The sequence below is a fragment of the Arabidopsis lyrata genome, assembly GCF_000004255.2.
Source record: "Arabidopsis lyrata subsp. lyrata unplaced genomic scaffold ARALYscaffold_1, whole genome shotgun sequence".
Classification (NCBI taxonomy): Eukaryota; Viridiplantae; Streptophyta; class Magnoliopsida; order Brassicales; family Brassicaceae; genus Arabidopsis; species Arabidopsis lyrata.
Window position 1 is genome coordinate 6,110,325 of NW_003302555.1, and position 16,332 is coordinate 6,126,656.

Consider the following 16,332-nt stretch of genomic DNA (forward strand, 5'->3'; position numbering starts at 1 on the left):
GAAAGAACCAAGCATATCGAAAAAGATTGTCATCTTGTTCGTGACGAGATTGTTAAGGGTAACATTAACGCGTCTCACGTCTCCACGACAATTCAACTAGCTGATATACTTACTAAAGCATTGGGCAAAGCAGAGTTCGATGCATTTCTACTCAAGTTGGGCGTTCAAAACTTACACGCTCCAACGTGAAGGGGGGTCTTAGACGAATATTAGATGTATATTCGATATCTTCTGAATTGTATATTTTCCATTCTAGATAAGTTCATATCTCCTTAGAATCAGGAAAGTCTAGGTTGTATAAATACTAAACCTAAGGGTTTGTGAAACAATAAGATCATATATTCATCCTTTTAAAGTTTCTCATCCACTCTCTTGTCTTCCTTTCCTCCAACAGCTCCCTGACTTCAGCTCAAAAGACACCTAATTAATCGTAGCATCAAATATTAGGAGCTACAGTTACTCTCTACATTGAAACAAAAGGGATTCTGGTGCACCGAGTCTACACAGGAACTGCCCTGGAACCTGCATAGGCTTTCTAATTTCAAAGAGGTTTCTCGGCCAGACATGCCTCTGCGAGATCGGGGATAGTAGCAGAGTTGGATCATTGGACTGATTTTGGAATGTTAGTTGAGTTTGTTGGGGATAAGGGGACCGAGGCCCTCAACACTCGAAAGCTACCTCTGCATATGTTTCTTTCTTATATGCTTCATAAATTTCAGAGATGATACGGAGAAGCTGCGGGTACACGCTCTTTCTGAATCTGGAGACATATAGATTCACTGGAGAAGATAACTTTAATACTCGAGATGTCTGTTCTTTGTCTTAATCCCAAGTTGTTCAAAGCAGAAAACGTTGATTTGACTATCATCATAAAGCCTGTTTGCTTGTAATTGAAATTTGCTGCATCTGAAAATGTAGCTAGCACAAAGGTGACAAACAACTATAGCAGCTTCACAAAAAATCAAAAGACAATTGGTTAAAACCCGAATGTAATCTTATAAACAGAGATGCTCACAACAAACAAGAACAATTTTCTTGTTAAAAGCCTAAAACTGAATTTGATAGCAAATAAAGTAGACATTATTAGATTATATAAAAATACATTTGATACAGAAACATTTCCGCCATAACACTGGAAGGTAAAGCAGCTTTATTTTGTGTCCAATAACAAAATTAAGATCATACAGGTAAAACAGAGCCCAAAAGCATAATTGCTCTGAGCCTTGCCCATCGAGTTGTGCTTGGTCTCCGTTTCTGCTCTCTGGCCGGCTGTAGTGTCTGATTTATCTAGGAACCAAGACTTTTTTATTAAAGGCATCACGTACGAGGCATATACAAGTGTCCCAACAGCTGTTAAGGCTATGGAGAAATATACTAGAGCCCTGCAAAACAATAGCAAACATGTTACCAATTTTAATTCATATAGTCTTAAACTCATAAGTAACATAATAGCAAGTGAAAAGAGTTTTTTTACGTACTGAGATTGTGATTCCAAAAGGGAAATCATTTTATCAACAGAACTATATCCATCAAAGAACATAAAAGATCCATCTGTGGGTCTTTTGATCACGAGAGCTCCATTGCTGTATTTGACAGCCTATAAAATACAGAGAGAAACATTGAAAAGCTATCCTCCGCAAAACTGAAATCTTAATCCAGTAACTTACAAGTGAATCATGACGAAATAATAAAGAAGAACCCAAAAAAGGAATATGGATTTTGATTTACCTCACCAACAATAGTCAATGGCTTACCAAGCTCATGAACACGCTCAAAGCAATTGTGTTCAAGAATCTACAGAAAAAACATAGCCCCGTTGCTTCAACCTGAGAAAACTATAGAAAGCAAAGATAAGGAAGGAATGAAGAACCTTGACGAAGCCTTCGGGTTTAACAAACTTTTTGATGAGTTCACTCGCGGGCTCGACAAACACAAACTCTTTTAGATTATCATAAAAACCCTCGGCAAATCTGGCTCCAACTACATTTATCCGGCCAGTACTGTCTTCCTATAATATGGGAGAGAGAAATAACCAGTTAAGAAGGCAGGCTAAAGTCTGTGAGCGAGAGCTAGCAGATGGAAATATGGTACCAGGAACCAAGGAACCTCCTTATGTTTTAATAGAAACTCTGCAGAATGGCGCATCAAACCACCATGTAAAGACCTCGTCCCAAAAACAAGTTTGGCCTAAAAAAATTGTTATGATTCCAACAGAGATTAAGCTCACATGATGCCCAAATTCACAAAAACGATCTTACCTTTTCCTCCATAAAAACACCCCAAATGCCACTATGTTCGCATTTTAAAGGCCTACTAGAGCCAACTCTTCCGGATATCGCAACAACCAGCGGTTTAGTCTTGTTTTCAAGCAATTCACCTAAACATAAATAGATTGTTAAGCATACATGGCTTCCTAACCAAAAAAATTGATTCCAGAAATCAAAAAAAATATTGGATCATCGGTTCGAATCCAAAACAAACTCAGAAAAAAAGTAAAAAAGTAATCAGACTTTAGATAATTGAACGGAAAACATACTCAGCCCTCTCAAATCTTTCACGCGGGTGGCACTCTTGAGATACTCAGCCTTCCTGCACCGTTAAGAGAAGAAGAATCGATTCCAAAAATCTTATATAATCAGAAAAAGATCTGATAAGTCGGAGGCGACGAACCGTTTAATCTCGTAGCCGCCGAGGTATATCACGGCAGCAGCACTGCCCAAACACAGAAAAACAAATTCAAACATTTTCTCCGCTGATAGATCTTATTACCTGACAAAAGTAAGATGAAAGTACAAACTGTCCGAGGAAAATACAACTACCGTGGCTTAACATAAATATAGATCGATTGGGAGAAAAAAGCCTATTCGGTTGGGCCAGACAGGCTAACCGGATTCTAATTTTCCTTACTAGACCGAAACGTTACCGTTTTACTTTCATTTGTCTTACTTTTTTTTTATTAATTGCAAAGATCAAACTTACGAGTTTTCTAAGAGGATGTTGTTATATGTTATTTAGTTATTATGTTGATGAATTTTTAATTTTCAGATTCAACTGTTATAGGTTAACAGATTCTTACATTTTAGTAAAATCAACTGTTTAGTTATCATTGACTCTATCCACAATCTCTTGTTATTCTAGTTATCTTTGATTTTACAATTCTAGTATTAGAATATCTTGTTATTGGGATATGGGTTCTCTTAATTTTACTCATAAGACACAACTTTCAATATCCATGAAATTCTTAAATTTTATCTTTAAAAATTAAAAAAGACCAACAAAAAAAACAACAACAATTGCATCTTCTATGAAGAAAGCTAATGGGCTATTATCTACTTAACATTTTTGAAGTACAAATTTGCTCATTCCAATCGGTTCGGGTTTTTTTAATTTTTGACCCGGAATAATTGAATCGGATCCTTCCTTTTTTGGTGATTTTGATCCAAATATTATTTCAGTCGGATCCTTCCTTTTTTGAGATTTTAATTCTATTTCAATATATTGGATATTCACAAATATCTTCTCACCCAATTTTCCAAAACAACTCTAATGATTTAATACCCTTCAAAACAATTAAATGAAATTAGTTTAGATTTTCCTTGATTACGCTAACGAATAATTAATGCTAACATAAACAATTTTGGTAATATCCCATTTTAGTATAGTCAAGGAAATCGAATTCAAAATAATAATAATAAACGAAATAAAAACTAATTAATACTGATTGACGAGAATTAAATGGGATATTCCATAACTAACTACTAAATCATGCGTTAATACATAATTGTCATATTTTCAAAGATTTTTGCTTGCCCAATAAAATCGTAAGAATATATGATCATACCTAATTCTATCATGACCAAGGAACTATATAAATAACCTTTCAGCAAGAAAGAAAACACACCTAATCATATGAAGTTATATCTTTTCACTAGCAAACAAACCTTTAACAATACCATGACTGCCCAATTTGTCTTCTAATAGACTCAATGTAGGTAAGTCAATGCAAATGCAAGGTTGTTAAAGAATCCAAATCTGAGTTTATCTCGCCTTTACTAAGTACTAGGGGAGGTCCCCGCGCCCTGCGCGGGGTTGTATGTTAATTAAGACCAGATTTAATCATGTAAGGTTATAAGTTATGGACAATTATTGATTGTGACAAGTAGTATATCAGAATTAAAATCTATGAAGTTTGATCTATATATAATAAATATAATCTATAATAAACAAACCAATATTATTGGTACAAATTAGTATATAAATATAATAATGACATAAAAATAAATTAATACTTGGATCGGAATTCATGAGCGACTTTGGTCTGTGGATCAAGAAGAATCCTGGTGGAATTATACGAATTAGAAATACTCCGGTTTCCTGCCAAGCAATAAAAAATACAGCATAGTTATCACATAAGGATCTAGAACAAATAAACATATAAATATCAAACTGAACGGTATCACGTTATATCAGTCCATGCAGACCATGCAAAAAAAGACAAACAAAAGATGTCTAGGCTATCATCAATCATCATAATGGAGGTGATCGATTTGTCCAATACAAACACGACCTCGAGCCATTAGCAAACCAATTTTGGTTTTACTGAACATATTATCAACAATTAAAATTTTAAACTTGTGTATCTAGGTCACAAAACGATCAAAGATATGCATGTGATTTATATAGAGATTTCATAATATAAAAAGTGGAATAAACCTCGAAACTCCTTGATCTGTGCAAACCTTACGACACACACTATCATGTCCGCGCTATGCTCTGCAGCATATGTGCTAACCTGATCCGCATATTTCCCCCAGAAAGTACATAATAATCTCGCATCGCTGAATAACACAGCAGATTATATCAATAGGTTTCACATACTAATAACACAAAATTAAACACCAAGATGTATCATGAATATTTAAAAAAGTACACCGTACTTGGTATCACGGAGCTCAACATCGAGTTTAGTAGTACTCCTTCCTCTGATCATAATATCTTCAAGTGGACCAATGTTGACTATATGACCAATCACATCTTCAAAACAAAAGGGAGAACATACGTTAACTTACCCGGTAAACGTTAAATATACTAAGTAATAATATTTTTGATACTTTCATAGAGTATAGGGAACTCACCAACCAAGGTTTTAGAATCTAACACACCGGCCAATATTTTCAGAAAATCAACAAAATATTTTTCAGGAACGTCGTTTGGGAAATCGTCGCAGATCGTTACGCTGGTTGTACGAAAGAAACTTATTTTGAATGAGTGAGGACTCGTTTTATATTCAAAACCATTATTGACCAACTGAAAAGTGTCCACCAAGATCGATTGATCTTCCTTTAGATCAGATTTGAATTTGTTCATCAGCTTATCTTCAACCGTTGCATGCATCCTAGTACCCTACAAACAAATAAATTTAAAATTCAATGATATAAATTGTTATAATAAAAACAAACGTATAACAAAGTAATAAACTATATCAACATGACGGTGAGTACCTTCTCATCAATCAAGACCATCTCGATGGCACTACCGGTTTCCTTTTGAAACCCCCTCCATAACTTAACGATTTGAACTTTGATTTTGTATCTCTGAGCTGCGGGATCGATCTCGTCGAGGAAAACGAAAGTACTGACGTTTTGTTCAAACATGACGTTAGGTAAACAAAACTACGACGCTGCGGTTTAATTAGTATTATCGTAAAGGTGCAACACAACTGTTTACGGTTGATGTGACAAAATCGTATCTTATATATAGAGGTGCTGGGCTCGGAACATTTCCAAATAATTTTAGGAGATTTACTATAAGTTATGTGTTATATTTATGGATATTGTCCTAAAAGATTTGACTATATCGGAATATTAACAAATTCTTATAAATAATTTAAGATATATTACAAAATCGTGAGATATTGTCCTAAAAGATTCGACTATATCGGAATATTAACAAATTCTTATAAATAATTTAAGATATATTACAAAATCGTTAGATTTATATCCATCATCGATTATTTAAACTTATCAAAAAATCATCGATTATTTAACAATAATTTTAATATTACGTACAAATCAAGTTAAGCATGAAAAGAATCAATAAAATAATATTGTAGTTAATCTATAATTTTACCAAGTCGGTATACGGGATCTAGCGGGTATATTGCGTGTCCCTTTTAATAATAAATACCGGAATATTGCGGGGATTGTATTATAAATAATTCAAGATATATTTTCCAAAAACACTGAAATTTATATACGTTATCGAGTATTTTACAATAATCTTAGTATTACGTGCAATTGAAGTTAAGCACTAAGTTTAACAATAAACTAATACTGTATTAACCTATAAAGTTACAAAGCCGGTGTACGGAATATTGCGGGTACTATCTTATAATAATAAATACCGGAATATGACATGTATTATATCATAATAATAAAACAATAACGGCCTTTTTGACGTTACTTTGATATGATGATAGGTCTAACCTAACACATGTTAGGACGAAAGACAATCTTATAAGCTTGGGCATTTATTTTCTATTAATTTTTATTTTGTTGTTTTTTACGGATCAACAATTGAAGCAATCGACTATACGTAGTTAATATCAACTAACATGTTCAACTATAATTAATATAGAAATATCATAAGACCAACGCATATGCTAATATGAAATTATCATACTCTTAATTTAAACCACATGGGACGTAAAAGGAGGCATAATTATAACAAATGTTCCAAATATAATAAATCGAATACCTCAAGTGACCTAATAAAAACACATAAAAAAAAAAAAAAAAAACCAAATATAACACAATTAGTTAGAGGTAATCAACGCTGCATGCATTCCCTTGTCAATACTGCATGCTTCATATCAGTAACCTCTTGGCAAGGAAAATTTATCATAATCTCCGTGCATGTATACGCAGAAGTCGCCAACCACGAACCTATATCGTTAAAAATAAACCAAATACAATTAAAAGACAAGCATGCAAAAAACATAAGTAACCAACGAAAATCAACATATATACATACCAGAATTAACTTCAAGTTTAGCAAAACGCATGATGCATATCAAAATATCATCGGTGCAATGCCTCCATTTGTTAAAGAAATCGTTGGCATAGTCTTTTGGTAACCTACATTGCAGAATATTATCCCTGCATTATTATGTCAAATACTCAATGTGAGTCAAATATAATATATAGTTTTAGTATATAACGAATGTATACGTATATATAGAATAGGACACAACATACGTTTTATCTTGAAGCTGGAAATATATCTCGTTCCAGTCATTATTAGGACCACCATCTTCCTTAGGGTTTCCAACTTTAATGATTTCGCCAATCAGATCTTAACAAATACATAGATAGGTCATTAATAACTATTTTATCGAGATATTAGATAAACATGATCTACAAACTTACCAACGCAGACGGCTGGATCTAAAATACCACTATTCACATCGTCAAAAGATGCAAACGAAAAAAAATTATTGGAGCTAACAGGTGATATTTTCTTCATAACAGTCGTATCTTGCCACCTAAGCATGAATCGATGTGGAACAGGTCTAAAAGGATACAAAGCCAAAGTCAGCTTAAAACCTCGAAGACTGATCCAATCTCCTACGGTAATCCTTCGACACACCCGATCGATATAATCACCGTCAATAACAGCATGTATCTTCTGGCCCTATAATCAAAATAATATAAATTTATACATATAAGCTAACTAAATCGTTTATTTCTGTACACGTCGAACGGTCTATTTAGATATGTAATCAGACATTACCTTTTCATCAACTAATATTAGATCCACGGTGTTATGATTACCAAAACATCGCACGAACTTCCTTAGTATCTTTACTCGGAGCCTCCATTCATGGACAAAAGGATTCAACGAAGAAACGTCGGTGTACGCGACCTTCGTGTTGAAAGAATTACGGACTGCATTCGATAGTAAGTGCGCCATATAGATTGATAAAAAAGGAAGAGTAGAGAAAATCTTGCGAATTAGGTTAACTTATGAGACAGCACCGAACGTGCCTTGATATATATACAAGAATGTTAAACAATACAGGATATTTTAGACTATTCAATATATTTGCCTTTTTTCTGGGCAGTATATTGTATCTCTTATTTTTCGAAAAGTATATAAATTAGAGTATATTACATTTATCATAATAAAATATATATTTTTAATATTTTTTGATACGTGGATACTAAACAACCATCACGCCATTGGTCGAGAGATATTCTACGTTATCTCTATACAGCGATAATACATGCATATATATCACCAACCGCGTGTAAATGGTAACAAAAAGTATTTAATACATATTCGGTGTTAGCTTGATAGACAATTAAGGGGATTTATCATTTTAGGGTTTATAATAAAAAGGTAACTATCATTCGTATGTCTACAATAAGGAATATGACCATATCGCTACAGATTAATAAGTTTATTATGGGATATATGTAAATTTTGTTGCGAATATGTAAACATTATCGTATAAAAGTAGTGGGATATATGTAAATTTTGTTGCGAATATGTAAACATTATCGTATAAAAGTAAAAATGCTATATAAACATTATCGTATAAAAGTAAAAATGCTATAATTTAATTTAATAAAATAACTAATTAATATTCGAATTTAATAAAGGGCATTTAAGTAATCACACAAAAGCAAGGGCTCAACAAGAGCTGTGAGGCCGACACATAAGCAAAAACACTTCTCAAATATTATTATATATAGATCTCATCTTTATTATTCCATGAATTTTCAAACTCATTATCAAAGTTATTGTGAGATAGTATACTTTCGTTAATCTAAAAACAATCCTATGTGAAATGATTCATCTTTTTGTATATCTCTTACTAGATTTTAACCCGCGGTACACCGCGGGATGATTTAATTTTAAAGTTAGTATAAAAATATTTTGTAAATTGTATCTCCTTATAACATATTTATTTATATTATAGTTTACAATTGTTATTAAGTAACGGTATACCACGAGTCCACGAGATAATTATTAATAAACTGAGGATTTAACCCGTATTAAAACGGTATATAAATATTGATTCAAAATCGTCCGCCATATAAATCATTTCCGAAATATAACCCGTTCCGTAATTTCTTAACCCGTCCTGTGATTTGTATTAAAAAAAAATAAGGATTAAATCCGTATTGAAGCGGCGGATTAATGATATTTTAATCTTTTTATTATTGTTGATTCAAAAACCCGTCCCGCCAAACCCATCCCGCCAAAAAACTCATTTATTTTATTAATGTTCTTATTTATGATATGATTCTGAATCATTGTCTAAATATTTTAATCGATGTAGAACGTTGAACACACATTTTCGTCAATTGGATAATATATGTCCGTTTTTAAAATTTCGAATCACAGTATATGCAGAAAAAAAAATTGATTTTTTTTTTTACTTTATGTATTATATGATGATTCAAAACAGTTAAAAACAAATCAAACAAAGATGATAGGAGAATCATAATTATAAATCTTAATCAAATCTTCTAAAAATATAAATTATTAAATATTGAATATCCGGTGTATGAGTTGGGTTAAATATAACCCGACCCAACAAATTTTTTGTGAAGGAAATTTTAAAATGGGTCGGATATCCGATATACCCGAAAGCTTTTTTACCCACCCGTCACAAAAAGTGCTGCGATTATACTAGTATAGATTTTTGTGTTGATCATACATGTTTGTTCTATATGGCATTACAAGCTTTAATCCATTTCCATCTATAAACAATCCACTGTGAAATGATTCGTTGATAAAACAATTGCATATTTGAAACTTTTTAAGTAATAATTAGCACTTAAAAGAAGTCAATTAATTTTTTAATATTGTTATTATGTCATGTGACATATAAATATTTATAAAATGATAAGAATAAAGAAGTCAGTTAATTTTGTAATATTGTTATTATGTCATGTGATATATAAATATTTTACTTTATAAGAAGTTTAAAGATTATAAATATTTTAACTTTATAAAACTTTTAGAATATTTCTAATATTTTAGTTCTATAAACGTTTATAATATTAATAATATTTGAAATCTATAAAAATTTAAAATATATATGGTAACCATTTAAAATTAAAAAAATTAAAATTGACTCGACTTATATGTTTTATATAAAAGTTTTATTAGAAAAACAATAACAAAATGATGTTTAATTTCACGAGACATGATTATATGGTGGTACAGGGTTAGATCAATATTAATATGAGACGATATACCACGGGTGAAGTCCTACATTTAACAATCAAAATACAATTATAAAATCTTAAGCACTAAACAAAACAAATAATATTAACAAAACAAATATAAGTTTATACCAAGAAAACATACAAAATTAATACAACAATATCATAAGTTTATAACAAATACAGTAAAACCTCTGTAAATTAATACTCTATAAATTAATAATTTCTCTAAATTAATAAATTCTTCCGATCCCGAGTTGGGACCAGTGTAAAATATGACATAAATCGATAAATTAATAAGATAATGTATTTTTTAAAAATCTCATGTAAACATATGGTCCCATCTATATCATAAATTAATAATTGTATTAACTTATCAATATATATATATATATATCAATCTATACATTATATAAATTTATATATATTATATATGAATTACTATAATATATATTTAAAATATTATATGTAAAAAATTTGATGAAATATGACTCTATTATTCGAAAAAAGTTTCTGTTGTTTTTAAACTTAATAATTGTTTCTCTATTTGTAATTAGTTTGTAAATAATATTTTTTTATAAAGAAAAAAATTATTTTTAGATAGAAATTTTTTTAAGAAATTACAAAATTATTAAAATCTCTCTATAAATTAATAATTATTAATTTATCGATAAATTAATACCTCTCTAAATTAATAAAATTTTTTGGTTCCAACATTATTAATTTATAGAGGTTTTACTGTATATATATTTACTCCGCGGTGTACCGCGGGTCAAATCCTACTACAATTACATTCTCCAAACAGTTTCATAATTCATCCGTTAACATAAAAAAAAAAAAAAAAAACAATCTACATTCATCAGTTTTACTACAATAATGATATGTGACAATATTACAAACCCATATCTCGTGAGGGTGAGATATATAATTTTTGTTTAGTTTAGTGAACCAAAAAAAAAAAAAATTAGCATTGAAATAAAATAAAACAAATAAACTAAATAGTCTTAAGAAAATATCAACAAAAATCCATGAAAATTCACTAGAGTTTAGAAAACAAAATAGTATAATTTGTAAAAAAAAGTTTGTGTTTTCTAAATTCTATATCTAAAAGAATTGTGAAAGTGAAACCAATCCGGGTAGGTTAGTAAAACTATTTTACCAAAATTATAGTTTATTTAAAGTTAAAATAAGTTGACTTTTGTCCACAAAAAAAAAAAGTAAGTTGACTATGATATTAGTAGCAAGATGTTTTGGTTGCCAAATTATTCTTCAAAATATATTTCAAATTTTCTTTAGTTAAATTATAAAGCTAAATAAAATAAAGTAAATATAAAATTTGTATTCTAAAACTAACTCAGATCATTTTAGTTGTTTATTACTAAAACAACTTTATTATAAGTGTACTTAGAAGTATATATTTTTAAGATTTCAATTTGAAATATTTAATAATATCTAGCATAGATTCATAATTGATTCAATTGAAATTTAACATAAAATTTGCAAAAAAAAAAGCATTTATCGATAAATACATGAGTACTAATCTAGTATCTAATAAAGATTGAATCGTCGAATATATCCCTAAAACAAAATTGTGGGCCTTTTATTGTCAGCAGAGTGAACTTGGTCGTTTTCGTTGTCCCAAACGAAGTCGTTTGAGAGACTAGGGTTCATCGCTGCCGTTCTCTCCGGTGCGACTCGCGGAGCTAGATCACGCGGAGACAACTCCGACCTCGCGATGGAACCAGTTAGTTCCGCTTACCTTTGATATCGGGATTTCTGAACTAGTAAATCTTATAATTTTCTAGAGGGATTTTTAAAGGTCCGATTAGGAGGGTGTCTAAGGTTTGGTGTTTCTTATGGTGATACCATCTTGAGGAAGGATTGGTGTTTTTGAAGGGCCAATTAGTTTTTGTTTTTATTTTTATTTTAAGATCAACTCTGGAACGATCGTGATGCACTCTTGTTTAATTTTGTAGGTGGTTGAATCTGCTGTTTTTCTTTCATTCGTTGGTGCATCATGTTATCTCTTTGGCCGTAAAATTAAAAGGTTAATCTCATTCCCAGTCCTTCTCGATATTTGAATGTTAACAACGCTTTATCAATCAATTTGTAATGTGTTTTTGCAATGATGGCTCAGGAGAGTTGACTATTTGGGCAGTATTACCCGTGTGGACGGCTTGAAATCGTTAGGTATATGTTTCTGTTTAATAATTCGACTTCTGGTTATTTTTCATCTGTATTGGTTTTGGATTAATATGATCCTTGTTTGTTTTTTCAGATGATTTGCTTGCAAAAAACACCACGAATCTCCTTGTTCTGGTATCCGGAAGAGTTGGTTCCGCAGCTCCCCTCGACTGCAAACACAATGGTCTTTTGGGTGTTCTTGTTGAGGAAACGGTAAAGATTGCTTTTGTAAAGTTGGCTTCATGTTATGTGCGCTTACTTTTCTGATGGTGTTATTGCATCATGCGTGCTTAACTTTCTGTTGGCGTCATAACACATATACTTCAGGCTAAACTGGATTGTAAGATCGAGTTGGAAGGTGGTGGTTTGATAGAGAAGTCTCTAACGTTTCTGTTACATCAAAAGGAGACTCCTTGGTATCTAGTAAGATACATTCTAGCGTTCATTTGCTATTTCTTGCCCTCAACTTATCCCTGCCTCCTTAATTGGTTATTCCCCTCTCTCACATCTAGGAAGACTGTACGGGTCAGGTGAATGTAGTGGGAGTTCAAGATGCTCTAGGATTTAATAGTATTCTAAATAAGTATGTATTTAAGATGCCAGCAAGTGAACTCTTGAAAACGGTTGTTATACCTGATGGCACAAAGGTTCGTCGTTTGTTCATTTTTTTCTTTGTTTGACCCCTAGAACACAATTTTCCTTGGATTGAAACAACAAGGTGATGTTTTTTTTAGGTGCTTAAACATAATTGTCATGGGCGTGCTCTTAATATTGGTACTTACTTGACTTTTGTTGGCGAGGTATGGGAAGCCCTTGTTCCTTTTGTTTCTTCTTTATTCAGGAAATGTGGAATCTCTAAGAATAGTGGTTTTTTCGGGGATGTGCAAGCTAAGTTACATCTGATTTCGTCCCTCTCTGTATTGTAGGCTGTTAGAGACAAAGCTGGGACTGTCATGATTCAAAGACCCAAGGAACAATCTTTTCTGGTCTACAGTGGAGAGGGCTCATTTGAAAATATGGTTGCTGAATTGAAGTCAATGTCAGAGTAGGAAACACTCATCATGTTTCTGTCATAGAATACTTGGGAGCTGATGAATCATATTTGTTGAAAGACTGTTGTGTTAATTTTGCAGGGTTTATATTGGGCTCGGCAAGATCATCGGAACTGTTGGTGTGGCTCTAGCCGTCATGTACGGTGTGCATTGTATAAGAAGGGTGTTGTTACCATTCGAGTGGGAGAAAGAAGAATTGCGTAACAGATCAGAGAAGGCTAAATCAGATAGGGGAAGAACCCATCAGCGAAAAGAATCAGACATGGGAAGAACCCATCAGCGAAAAGAATCAGACGCTAGTCGTTTACCTATAGGATTGGCTTTCCTTCTGGTGAAAGGCAAAGATTGTTGAAATGCTTGGAGGGGGTACTGGCATACATGTCCTCGGTGATGCAAGATACAAGGAAACTTTTTAGTTTGTGGCCCTTATATTTTAATTATGTTTACATATGAGCCATAACTTTTGTAATTACAATTATTGCCCCAGTTGCCTCGAGCTTAATTAACTAAGTAGTAAAATCATCTGCGGGACCGTTCGTATTCAATTTTAGACCAGGTTTACCCGGTTAACTCCATTATTTGTCTCTCTATGCAAACCGTATTTCAATTATATATAAAAAAAAATAAAAATAAAAGAGGGGACAAAATGATTTTTCCCATTGAAGAAGGACTTACCTGAAGGAGTCGAGGCCTTGTGTTGAAATGATTTGATTGTAGATTTCGGATGATGATCTCCTTCATCAATTGTGGCTTATGTAAATTCCAAATTCCCGTTTGTAGTTCTGTCGAATTTGGTGATAGAATTTTGGAATTTCAATATGTTTGGTGAATGAGTTTGAGTTTCTGGAGATGCAGGCGATGAGATTGTAGAGAATAATAATCAGGGGAAATGAAAAGAGGAAGAAGAAAGTAGTGATTGGATGGTGGCTCCTTCGGTCATACGTTCAGGTAATTCTCTCCTGAAATTTCCAAATTTGTTTGTTTATTAAAAATCTTTCGAATCAATTCACACCAGATAATGTCGGGTTTAGCTTCAGAAATTTCTGGACTTGGCTCATCGATTGAAAGATCAAAACTTTAATCGATATTTTGGTTATTGTCATAAAGGACTTATATGACACTGGGAGTGTGAGGAGAAGAGGTGTCGAGGCATTCTACGGAGTCAGTCACATTGGCCGAAACCAAAACTGAGGTGAGCATTTGGGAATGCTATGAGATTCTGAATAAGTTTATTGTCGAGAGTGATCCCAAACTAGACGTACTTCAGATCGAACTTTTGCTTCAGACAGCTGAAGCCATCAGAACATATTACCCTGCTGAAGATTTCGCTTTGATTGCATTAACAAATTGTTTAACCATTCAGTGATGTTGTGTTGGTGGGCTGTTGATGATTTCTCGAATGAATTATCTCTATTACTGGGGTGTACTTTTTGATTAATCTATTGTTCACCACAAGTTATATAAGATCCTTAGCACAAAACTTTGTTTTGAGTTTTATAACATCTGAAATTTGATTCCATCACGGTTTTCTTGATGCAGTACGTCAAGCAGACTCCATACTATGATCATCCGAGTTACAACACCATGTAAGAGATGTACACCAAAAGTTGTGGGCTCGACATTGTATTCATCTCATGGGGACATGATGATTACATTTACCTTGTAAGTAAATTACAATCTCAACACTTGTTTTAATCTACCGGCATATAAGGATCTCTTTTTGATGCTATTACTCAGTTTCACAGATTCTGAAGGAGAGTCAAACTACATTACCATCACCCGGTCTGTTCATCATTCAATACCATTCTACGGTATATGAACGACATACTGATTTTCTCAAATCTATCATAAAAAAATGAGTCAAGATTATAAAACCACGGGTTCTTGTTCTTGTCTTATTTTTGTTCGCAGCTCTTTGCAAATCAGAAGAATACAAGCATTTGATGAAAAATGAAGACAGAGAGAACATGAAGTGGCTGAAAGTGTTCAACAAGTGCGATCTCTACAGCAAACGCAAAATTCGTTCAAAACATGTGTCAATCTGAAGGCAACAACGACTGTCAAATGATGTTTTTGGAATTGGCTGTCAAATGGTGGGGTTTCTGTAGACGACAACTTATGGTCACACCGTTGCTGGTCTTCTAACAAACAAGAATGTGAAATCTGAGCGTCAAGGTACTCCTTTTCTGTACTTTTTGTTGGAGTGTTGTCTTTAACTTCCTACCATGTATGTATATAGCTGAAGTGTGTAAGAATGTTTTTTCTCTTTGTATTGTTTGGCCGAGGCTATTTTTTTATTTAAATGCATTGATTGATTGCCTTTGATCATGCTTAGTGGTCTATACGTTTTGTTGCAGATGTTAATCCATGATAAGTTACAAACTTGTTTCAGCCGTTCTGTGCTGTGCCATTCTTAACTGGTTTTTGCACCAGCAACAATGAAGAGAGTTTCACGAGTATGACTTACGGTTCTCATGCAATGGCCTCTATCTTATTGATAATGAAATAAGTTGTTAAAGGTCTGTAGGTTGCTGCATGTCAGTTTTGAGAGAAATTGGATTTGGAATTGAGAGGGCCCCAAATATAAATACACTTACATACTTTGTTACATAGACTGGTTGTGTAACGACTAGTGAGTCTGTAAGCTTTAAACCCCAATTCTTGAAAGTAAGTGACATTTGACAAGGGATGATGGGTAATTTTACTAATCTTTATTTGAAACTAGGCTCATTCTAGTAGCTGATGAGGGTTTGTGTGCAGCATATCAGTTTAATAAGGCGAGTATGCTTAACACATTTACTGGAAACGTCTATTGACTTGCTCTAGCATCAGGTTTCTGGTGTAGAACCATATGGTTT

General features: G+C 32.7%; 4 protein-coding genes and 1 long non-coding RNA gene across 9 annotated transcripts; 2 read left to right on the forward strand and 3 right to left on the reverse strand.

Moving 5' to 3' along the window:
• Nucleotides 1–1,043: 1,043 nt before the first annotated feature.
• On the reverse strand, nt 1,044–2,818 carry LOC9326120 (E3 ubiquitin-protein ligase SP1). The gene is made up of 8 exons (XM_021015002.1): nt 2,671–2,818; nt 2,537–2,589; nt 2,259–2,377; nt 2,092–2,187; nt 1,871–2,008; nt 1,729–1,794; nt 1,479–1,597; nt 1,044–1,382 (listed from the first exon to the last, which is right to left on the reverse strand). The coding sequence occupies exons 1-8, from the start codon at nt 2,742–2,744 to the stop codon at nt 1,151–1,153; spliced, it is 897 nt and encodes a 298-aa protein (XP_020870661.1). The 5' UTR covers nt 2,745–2,818; the 3' UTR covers nt 1,044–1,150.
• A 96-nt stretch (nt 2,819–2,914) lies between these two features.
• Nucleotides 2,915–5,737, reverse strand: LOC110225386 (replication protein A 70 kDa DNA-binding subunit C-like). 2 transcript variants are annotated; one of them, XM_021015004.1, is made up of 5 exons: nt 5,502–5,737; nt 5,136–5,403; nt 4,938–5,034; nt 4,740–4,838; nt 2,915–4,374 (listed from the first exon to the last, which is right to left on the reverse strand). In XM_021015004.1, exons 1-5 carry the CDS (start codon nt 5,652–5,654, stop codon nt 4,356–4,358), a joined length of 636 nt encoding a protein of 211 aa, XP_020870663.1. In that variant the 5' UTR covers nt 5,655–5,737; the 3' UTR covers nt 2,915–4,355. The 2 variants fall into 2 exon arrangements, with proteins under 2 accessions (XP_020870663.1, XP_020870662.1); XM_021015003.1 differs by having other exon boundaries at nt 4,714–4,838.
• Nucleotides 5,738–6,827: 1,090 nt separating this feature from the next.
• Nucleotides 6,828–7,971, reverse strand: LOC9328875. Its single transcript, XM_002892767.2, has 5 exons — nt 7,792–7,971; nt 7,428–7,692; nt 7,257–7,353; nt 7,033–7,157; nt 6,828–6,944 (listed from the first exon to the last, which is right to left on the reverse strand). Exons 1-5 carry the CDS (start codon nt 7,969–7,971, stop codon nt 6,829–6,831), a joined length of 783 nt encoding a protein of 260 aa, XP_002892813.1. The 3' UTR covers nt 6,828.
• A 3,838-nt stretch (nt 7,972–11,809) lies between these two features.
• LOC9328876 (E3 ubiquitin-protein ligase SP1) lies at nt 11,810–14,019 on the forward strand. Of its 2 annotated transcripts, none has more exons than XM_002890012.2 (9): nt 11,810–11,982; nt 12,215–12,285; nt 12,376–12,428; nt 12,517–12,635; nt 12,750–12,845; nt 12,935–13,069; nt 13,157–13,222; nt 13,349–13,461; nt 13,556–14,019. In XM_002890012.2, the coding sequence occupies exons 1-9, from the start codon at nt 11,974–11,976 to the stop codon at nt 13,824–13,826; spliced, it is 933 nt and encodes a 310-aa protein (XP_002890058.1). In that variant the 5' UTR covers nt 11,810–11,973; the 3' UTR covers nt 13,827–14,019. The 2 variants fall into 2 exon arrangements, with proteins under 2 accessions (XP_002890058.1, XP_020869704.1); XM_021014045.1 differs by having other exon boundaries at nt 11,813–11,982; nt 13,349–13,467.
• Nucleotides 14,020–14,099: 80 nt separating this feature from the next.
• On the forward strand, nt 14,100–16,159 carry LOC9326121. 3 transcript variants are annotated; one of them, XR_002329549.1, is made up of 7 exons: nt 14,100–14,229; nt 14,330–14,422; nt 14,582–14,666; nt 15,014–15,136; nt 15,220–15,285; nt 15,386–15,649; nt 15,832–16,159. It is a non-coding gene; the product is annotated as an uncharacterized LOC9326121 (long non-coding RNA). The 3 variants fall into 3 exon arrangements; XR_002329550.1 differs by lacking the exon at nt 15,832–16,159 and having other exon boundaries at nt 15,212–15,285; nt 15,386–15,802; XR_002329548.1 differs by lacking the exon at nt 15,832–16,159 and having other exon boundaries at nt 14,101–14,229; nt 15,386–15,802.
• Nucleotides 16,160–16,332: the final 173 nt, after the last annotated feature.

Excerpts from the sequence above, each read along its gene's own strand:
- LOC9326120 (XM_021015002.1), bottom strand. The coding sequence starts at position 2,744 with ATGTTTGAATTTGTTTTTCTGTGTTTGGGCAGTGCTGCTGCCGTGATA. Across the intron at positions 2,188-2,258 it reads GTGTTTTTATGGAGGAAAAG|GCCAAACTTGTTTTTGGGAC; the intron begins GTAAGATCGTTT and ends CAATTTTTTTAG. Across the intron at positions 1,795-1,870 it reads AACCCGAAGGCTTCGTCAAG|ATTCTTGAACACAATTGCTT; the intron begins GTTCTTCATTCC and ends TTTTTTCTGTAG.
- LOC110225386 (XM_021015003.1), bottom strand. The coding sequence starts at position 5,654 with ATGTTTGAACAAAACGTCAGTACTTTCGTTTTCCTCGACGAGATCGAT. Across the intron at positions 5,035-5,135 it reads AGATTCTAAAACCTTGGTTG|ATGTGATTGGTCATATAGTC; the intron begins GTGAGTTCCCTA and ends TTTGTTTTGAAG. Across the intron at positions 4,839-4,937 it reads GTTGAGCTCCGTGATACCAA|CGATGCGAGATTATTATGTA; the intron begins GTACGGTGTACT and ends TGTGTTATTCAG.
- LOC9328875 (XM_002892767.2), bottom strand. The coding sequence starts at position 7,971 with ATGGCGCACTTACTATCGAATGCAGTCCGTAATTCTTTCAACACGAAG. Across the intron at positions 7,354-7,427 it reads AGATCCAGCCGTCTGCGTTG|ATCTGATTGGCGAAATCATT; the intron begins GTAAGTTTGTAG and ends GTATTTGTTAAG. Across the intron at positions 7,158-7,256 it reads TTCCAGCTTCAAGATAAAAC|GGATAATATTCTGCAATGTA; the intron begins GTATGTTGTGTC and ends ATAATAATGCAG.
- LOC9328876 (XM_021014045.1), top strand. Across the intron at positions 12,286-12,375 it reads TTTGGCCGTAAAATTAAAAG|GAGAGTTGACTATTTGGGCA; the intron begins GTTAATCTCATT and ends ATGATGGCTCAG. Across the intron at positions 12,429-12,516 it reads GGACGGCTTGAAATCGTTAG|ATGATTTGCTTGCAAAAAAC; the intron begins GTATATGTTTCT and ends TTGTTTTTTCAG.